The 8,023-nt window shown below is 50.4% G+C and overlaps 1 protein-coding gene across 1 annotated transcript; it reads left to right on the forward strand.

Annotated features, from left to right (window-relative positions):
* Positions 1-493: 493 nt before the first annotated feature.
* On the forward strand, positions 494-8,023 carry pcif1 (phosphorylated CTD interacting factor 1). Its single transcript, XM_085275374.1, has 16 exons — positions 494-652; positions 2,114-2,267; positions 2,347-2,471; positions 2,551-2,676; positions 2,877-3,010; positions 3,077-3,234; positions 3,432-3,579; positions 3,762-3,845; positions 3,936-4,035; positions 4,131-4,290; positions 4,370-4,539; positions 4,762-4,848; positions 4,927-5,111; positions 5,194-5,287; positions 5,366-5,541; positions 5,650-8,023. Exons 2-16 carry the CDS (start codon positions 2,141-2,143, stop codon positions 5,978-5,980), a joined length of 2,205 nt encoding a protein of 734 aa, XP_085131500.1. The 5' UTR covers positions 494-652; positions 2,114-2,140; the 3' UTR covers positions 5,981-8,023.

Genomic DNA, 8,023 nt, shown 5'->3' on the forward strand with positions numbered 1-8,023 from the left:
TCTATTTAAAAACAAACAAACAAAAAATTCATGATGTGATATTATAGTATATAGTATATCAGAAATCTGTTCACTATTTTTATTACAAATTATATCAGTAAGGAAGCTGACTAAATATTCACTGATAATTTATGGGACAGGGGTGGGATTAAATAAGTGTATACTTCTTCCCACTCCCTTTCAACATGTAAATTAATCAGAATGTTTTTTTGTATGTAATTTGTATAGTATATTTTTTTTTCTCTCATTTCTTTTCTAAATGTACTTGTATATTGTTCACATGTTGAAATAAATTACCAATCAATAAATTACCAATCAAATGCTCAAATCTATGTTTTAAGTTCTGAGCATTATTAAAGAAATTAGAGCTGAAATGTGCCTTTAAGGGCAACACCCTCACGTTCATTGATGTGTGTGTGTTAAAACTCTTTGATGTTTTTGGTCACATCTCTCAGCTTTCAGCCTCTTTGACCTCTTCAACATGGCGCCCGCAGTGGAACACCTCGGGACAGGAAGGAGGTCGGGCGCTGCGCCTGCGCAGTTGCTCTGTCCGGGTCCCTGTAAAGATGTCTGAGCAGGCGGGGAGGGAGCGGAGCGGAGGACCCGAAACAACGCGCAGAACCCGCAACTGTCCGCGACTTAACCGGCCAAGGTAAGCGCCGACGGTCCCGCGGGCCGGCTCCGGGCGCACCGACACGCGGCGGAAGGTGTCAGCTCCCGGTGGGGGCTGGACAGTGGCGCGCGGGGCGGCCCAGCTCGGAGCACAGAACAGAAATGTTAGTGAGGGCGCGCGACGCTGTGGCAGGGGCGTGTCCGCCATCTTGTGAGTGAAGTGGCGCCTGAACAGCCGCAGGTCTCTGAGCCTAATGGCGGCTAACTGCCGATGTGACCGCGCGAAGGTTCCGAACCCGACCTTTACTGAGCGTGCTGCCCAGCCTGACCCCACCGCAGAGCCGGACCGGCCGTCACCGTGTGTCCGTGTCGGTCCCGGGCTCCCGAGCAGCCGCCGCAGCCTTTTGTTGTCCTCCTCCCCCTCTCTCCCTCCTCCCTGTTTGTTTGGGAAACCTGCACCGCGCATGCGTGTAACCATGGCGCTAGTTTCTGCGTGTAAGAAAACACGATCAAACGTGTCGACAGCGCGCTAAAATCTGTCTGAGCCCATCGATCATTGTGATCAATTTAATCACTGATCGGCTGTTTGCCGCCGTCTGACGTCAGCGCGCCACATTAACCCGCGGGATCGGAGCAAGCACCGAGACCGCCACAACACACACGCACATAGACGCCTGGATGCACGCACGCGCCAACACACCTGAACGAGCACCTGTAACGCTGATCAAACTACTGATGAGTTTGTCTGATCTGTATGGCACTCTGAGCAGGGCTGGGTGTGCTCACCGATTCTCACTCAGTTATTCTAATTCTGATCATTTATCAGTACATGGGCATATTTTTACATCTGTGTATAAAACAAAGCTGACACTGAGACAGGTGTGAGCATCACAGCAGAGGCCTTTGTGTCAGAGTAACTGAGGATAAAACAAAAAGCCAGCAGCAGCAGATTTTCCTGGAATAACTTTTTATAGCAGATAATGTTAAAAATATTCTACAGTAGATCAAAAACTGAAGAAAACCACAAATCAACACGTGAACATTACCTGATGCTGCTTAAGGGAAGCAGAGCACACTGAGAGAGAGCTGTGCAGGAAGTGTTTTTTTTATCCTGGTGGATTCAAAAAAGCCAAAGTCAGAGAAAACTCGTGACCACGTGTATCAAACGTGAAACGTAGTTTGGATCTTCTGTTGCTGCTGGTTCAGTGAATTTTGGTCTGAGAGTGACGAAGACATGTCGGCTTTCAGCCCCGACAGCGTGCACGTGTCATGGGGTGAACCATCCTTGCTCTGTTTATATATTTTTACCTGCTCGTTAATCGTTGCTGTTTGGCGAGTGTTGAAATGAGCTTCTGGTATTTCTGTCAAAATACATTGTTATTATTATTATTATTATATATTATTATGTCAAATCGATACCATTATTTGTAAAACCCACCCCTACCTCTGATTGCAGCTGCACACCTGTCTGACTCATTCTCACCTGTGTTTTGTTTTGAAGGCACGTGATGTCATTCTAACTGCCAAGATGTCCAATGACAGCCAGGGATTGGTGAAGGGGGAGGCGGCCATGATGCTGGCTCCCTCTGGCTCCGCCTCATCTCAGGGACCACCCCTTTCTCCGTCCACTGCCTCTAAAGCACCTGAGCTCCCAGGTACGCTCGTTTGCCTCTTACCTGTCCCACTCACCGTACTCCAACCCTGATTACCCTCTCTCTCTTTCTCCCCCCCCAGATGAGTTGGTTCAGGCTGGATGGTCCAAGTGTTGGTCTCGGCGGGAGAATCGGCCATATTACTTCAACAGATTCACCAATCAGAGCCTGTGGGAGGTGCCAGTGCTCGGCCAGCATGATGTTATTGTGAGTATTGCCTGTGCTTATCATTTACAGTTATTGATTGACATGCAGTTATTGATCAGGTACCGATCTGTGTCTGCAGTCTGATCCTTTAGGTCTAAATGCGGCTCCTGCAGAGGGCGGGGACAGTAACCTTGGTAATGGTCAGAGGAAGAGGAGGAGCTCTGAGGAGCAGGGGGGAGGACCTAACAGCTTCAAACGTGCTAAGGTAAAACGGAGTCCTAGGTTGGATGAGCCAGAAAGATGCTCTGCTGTGATTGGCTGACATACTGACCTTCATGCCCGCTGTTACATTTCCTATGCCACGATTAGTAACCTGACAACCAATCACAGCAGAGTGTGAATAGACTGACGTATGATGCTCCGAGTGCAGGTGAGCGAACCCTGACCAGGTCTGTCTGTTACCAGGTGGAGCCGACCACGCCCATCTCTCCCAGCACTCCTGGGGTCAAACCCTGGAGCTCCGCCCCTGAGGACAAACAGGCCCAGTCCGCCACACCCACCACACCGAGCCCCGCCCCCGCGCCGTACAGACCAGCTGTGTGAGTACTGCATGTTGTTTTGTTTTGTTTTGTTGAAGGACCTTTTTGATTGGTCGGTGTTTTCAGGATTTACTGGGACCTGGACGTGCAGACCAACGCCGTGATCCGAGAGCAGGCCCCCGCCAGCCACCACCTGCCCCCCCACCCCGAGATCGAGCTCCAGCGAGCGCAGCTGGTCACCAAGCTGAGGCAGCACTACCACGAGCTGTGCCACCAGAGGGAAGGTATGCCACACGTGCAGGTTGTGTACTGGTAGCTCCTCCCCCACAGGTGAGAGGTGGAGGGAGAACACATCTTCAGATAGGGTGAAGGTCAAAGGTCATCAGAGACTTTGGAGCCGTCCAAGCCCGAGTGTTCATTAATGGGTATGACGGGCATGTGTGAATGTGAGCTCTGACCAGGTGTTGGTTCTCTGCCTCAGGTATCGATCCGCCCCGGGAGTCCTTCAACCGCTGGCTGCTAGAGAGGAAAGTAATTGACAAAGGTCACGACCCCTTACTGCCGAGTGACTGTGACCCTGTTATCTCCCCATCGATGTTCCGAGAGGTCATGAACGACATCCCTATCAGGTGACTTTAAAATCGAGTGGCGTTCGCGTCTCGTGCTCATGGCGTTCGTTTGCTGTGAGGAGAACATGAGATTTGCTTTTAATTGAGTGATAAATGTCTGACACTAGAAATAGTCTGAATTTATTGATCAGAGATCATGTGCAGATTAATATATTGATCAGTGATTGGTTTGTGTGTGGCAGGTTGTCTCGCATTAAGTACAAAGAGGAGGCTCGGAAGCTGCTCTTTAAATACGCTGAAGCTGCCAAGAAGATGATCGACTCCAGGTAGGACCCAGCTGACCAACTGCTGAGCTCAATCCTGCTGAGATTATCAAGTGGGCCCGTGCTCTGACCTCTGACCTGTCACCCATGCAGGAATGCGAGCCCGGAGAGCAGGAAGGTGGTGAAATGGAACGCCGAGGACACGATGAACTGGCTGCGCCGAGATCACTCTGCCAGCAAGGAGGACTATATGGTAACCTGTGACTTTCGCTTCATCTGTACTCGTTACACGATTGCTTGTAGATCACCTGTACAAGTCGCCTGTGACTGTCACTGGTGTATCTGCAGGACCGTCTGGAGCACCTGAGGCAGCAGTGCGGTCCTCACGTCGCCGCCGTCGCCAAAGATTCTGTCGAGGGAATCTGCTCCAAGATCTACCAGCTGTCTGCGGAGTACAGCCGCCGCCTGCGCCAGACACACCTGAGCCTGCTGCAGGACCCGCCCACTGGTACACTTCAGTCCTGTGTATTATTCACCTGTGTACCTGGCTGTCTGAGCCCATAGTGTTCTGTCTCTGCATGTTTCAGAGGCGTGTGCGTCCCCGCCGCAGTCCCGCCTTGTCTACTGTTACCCGGTGCGTCTGGCGATCCCGTCGCCGCCGCTGCCTCGTGTGGAGCTTCACTTTGAGAATGACATGGCGTGTTTACGCTTTAGAGGAGAGATGGTCAAAGTTAACAGAGGACACTTCAGCAAACTGGTCAGTAACCCCGTGGTAATCTGATTACCTTAAAAATTGTAATCCGAGTACATAACAGCAACCTAGTCAGTACCTCCGGTGTAATCTGTTTACTTTTTACATAGTAATACAAGGACTCAAAAGAGTAATCAAAGTACTCATCAAAAAGCTGGTCAGTAACGCATTGTAATCAGATTACTGTGTCCAATCTGTCCCGTTTGTCTCTCACCTGTCTCGCTGCAGGAGCTGTTGTACAGGTACAGCTGTATAGACGACCCTCGCTTCGACAAGTTCCTGTCCAGAGTCTGGTGCCTCCTGAAGAGATACCAGGTCAGCTGACGGCGTGCTCGCTCGGTTCACCTGCTTCATTAGCTGCTCAAAGCTAACCAGGTGTGTGTGTGCGTGCAGGTGATGTTCGGCAGTGGTGCTAACGAGGGGAGTGGCCTGCAGGGGGCGCTGCCGGTGTTGGTGTTTCAGACGCTGAACCGTCAGTTTGGTGTTTCTTTCGAGTGCTTTGCCTCGCCACTCAACTGCTACTTCAAACAGTTTTGCTCCGCCTTCCCTGATACCGACGGCTTCTTCGGGTCCAGAGGGTGAGGTGACACAACTGGACAATCCGCTGCACAGTCTGTCCACTCTCCCTGTCCCAGCGTGACAATCTGGCATGTGTTTCAGGCCCTTCCTGTCCTTCTGTCCGGTCAGCGGCTCGTTTGAAGCCAACCCGCCGTTCTGCGAGGAGCTGATGGATGCAATGGTGACGCACTTTGAGGTCAGTACTAGTCTCTGATCTGGCCTCTGAAACGGACTGTGATCCAGGGTTTCTGATCCGGTCTCCTGTCTTTCTCAGGACCTGTTGGACCAGTCCTCGGAGCCTCTGTCGTTCATCGTGTTCGTGCCTGAGTGGCGTGACCCCGTGACTCCAGCTCTGACTCGCATGGAAGGAAGTAGATTCCTGCGTCATCAACTCAGCATTCCCGCCTACGAGCATGAGTACCGATCAGGGAGTCAGCACATCTGCAAAAGGTACTCGCACTACAGTGCTGTAGTATTACTGTAATACTAATATTGTGTACACTGAATTACTGATTGATTGTAGTAGCCTAATACTCTGATTACTTTATATATTATCAGGGATGAGATGTACTACCGGGCTGTACACGGTACTGCAGTTCTCTTCCTGCAGAACGACGCCGGCTTTGCGAAGTGGGCGCCTACTCCAGAGCGTCTGGCCGAGCTGACAGCAGCGTACCGCGCCTCTTCCACCCGCATTTCCTCCTTGTCGTCCCCTGGCCCTGCCCACATCTCTCCTGGAGATAGAGACTCCGCCCCCAAAACATCTGATAGGACACAGAGTAACGTATTGTCACCCGGTGGCCACGACGACAACAACAACAACGACAACAACAGCAGCGGTGATAGTGGCAGCAGCAGCAGTCCTCGAGACAAAGTGTCCACCGTGTAGGCGGGGCTTGTGGAGGCCACGCCCTTTCGCCTGTTGGACAGTTGTTTCAAGTTTTGTTTTCTGACTTGTCTCGTTCAGATTGTCTTTCACCAGCACCTGTAGCAAATGTTTATCCATAATGCCACATGCCACCAGGGGGTGGGCGAAGCCTGAATTAGCCCCACCCTCTGCTGGCTTTAACCCCGCTCTGTTGTGATTGGTCAAAGCTCTGGAGCTTTTTTTATTTTTAAAATTTTTTTTTAAAACTTGCAGCTGATTCTTGTTCAGCTGTGGCTTCTGTTGTTCAGCAACAAACATCACAGCCAATCAGTGAGCAGCGACTTCGAGCTCCAGCAATAACCCCCCCCACCTGTAATGTCACTTGTGACCACGGAGGACTCTGATCCCCGCACCCATAGGGCTTTCTGATTGGTCAATAAGGCAGCTACTGTTTCTATTGGACAGATCTTTGTTTTTCTGGGGTTTGATTTTGTTTTGTTTTTTTCAGTCCTGCTTCTGGTCCCGCCTACTTATAATGGCCCGGCCAGTCAGTGTGGGGAAATGGACTACTCATGAGGTGGAGGATTAACAGTTAGGTGGGAGGAGGTGGAGTCAGATTCAGACTGTTGCTCGGAGACAGACGCCTTAGAGTGCGGGGTCACTGACGCTGAGGGGGCGGGGTCTCATGTAATCAAACTGACAGACATTTGTGTGAACACGACAGTTTTTTGTCATTAACGTCTTTTTTTTCGGGTTCATCAAACGTTTGTCAGAAAAATTAAAGTTTTTTTTTATTTAAACTTTTGGGAGTTTGCTTTGTGTTTTGTTTATTTTATTTTTAAGTGTTTCAAACATTTTTTTCCCTCTTTTCTGCTCTCTGGCTCCTCCCACTCAGTAACCTGACACTACAACAAATGTTTGTTCTGGGATTGGCTGGCTGTGGCCCAATGAGGCGTCTGTTTCCAGGGCTGGCAGCAGTGTATATAGTGTATAGCCTGTTGATGTTTTAATTTAAAGCGACGGTGTGAAACCAAAGCGACAAAGCTGCGATAGACAGACTCCTCCTCCTCACATCATCTTCATCATCATCCGGTGTGCGTGAACTATTTCGAAGATGTTCCTGACCCTCAGAGCGTGCGCCGCCATTCTTACGTTCCTCTTCCCGTTCAGCACGAGGTCATGTGTTCAGGTGTTTCGTGCTGCTGCAGCTTCACTTGTTTGGTCACGTTAAGAACGTTCGTCACGGCTTCGACATGTGACAGTAATGTAAAGCACCGCAGGACGCCACTCTGGATGTGTTATTGGCATCAAACCCTGACATGAACTGTCTTAGTCACCGTTGTGTGATGGCGTGCATTTAAATGCTGCCCTCGCCATCACACAAAGGTCACTATGAAACTTTTTGCAGTTTTCTTGGCGAGCCGAAGCGCTCACAGAGATGCCATCATAATCTGTCTCCACGGGAACAAATGCACCAGGAGAAACGTGACGCAGGACGCGATGGAACAGCGGATTTTTACACGTGAACGTAATTGTCGTTGTGACACTCGCTCACATGTAAGGATTAACGCGCGTGTGGTGGATTAACTCCGAACCAGGAGTGTGCACGTGAGCCGAGCACTGGTTCTTTGATGTCACAGTGAATACTGAGCTGTGATTGGCTGCTCTGGCAGCAGCAGTGAAACGTGCACATGATGCTCCGGTGATGCAATCAGAGGCTCATCCACTGGGCCCGCCTCCATAGGTGTGTGTCCTGGTCATAGCTGCGTCCATGTGCCCAGTTACTTGTGCACAAACTCCAGGTGTTTGTCAGAGGGCGGAGCTAGAAGTGCTGATAGCTTAGCATAGCACAAAGTCGCTAATGTTGCAGCTGCAGACGTCTCACTTCATCTGACTCACCTGCTGGGTTCACTCCTCTTTGACTGTCTGTGATGTAGACACCTTACTGGAGGCGGCGGCTCGCCAAAGCCTGGCTGTAAACAGGAAGTGGTCCATCTTGTTTGTTGGCCCCTCTGCAGATTGTAAATAGTGTCTGTACTCCAGTAAAATCTGAAACCAGTAAAA

This window comes from Mchenga conophoros, linkage group LG5, assembly GCF_057382185.1.
Source record: "Mchenga conophoros isolate Kocher_MC1m ecotype Shallow Benthic linkage group LG5, M_conophoros_male_GT1.1, whole genome shotgun sequence".
Lineage (NCBI taxonomy): Eukaryota > Metazoa > Chordata > Actinopteri > Cichliformes > Cichlidae > Mchenga > Mchenga conophoros.

Coding starts and splice junctions, on each gene's coding strand:
- pcif1 (XM_085275374.1), top strand. CDS start 2,141: ATGTCCAATGACAGCCAGGGATTGGTGAAGGGGGAGGCGGCCATGATG. Junction 2,268..2,346: donor TAAAGCACCTGAGCTCCCAG/GTACGCTCGTTT, acceptor CTCCCCCCCCAG/ATGAGTTGGTTCAGGCTGGA. Junction 5,542..5,649: donor AGTCAGCACATCTGCAAAAG/GTACTCGCACTA, acceptor ATATATTATCAG/GGATGAGATGTACTACCGGG.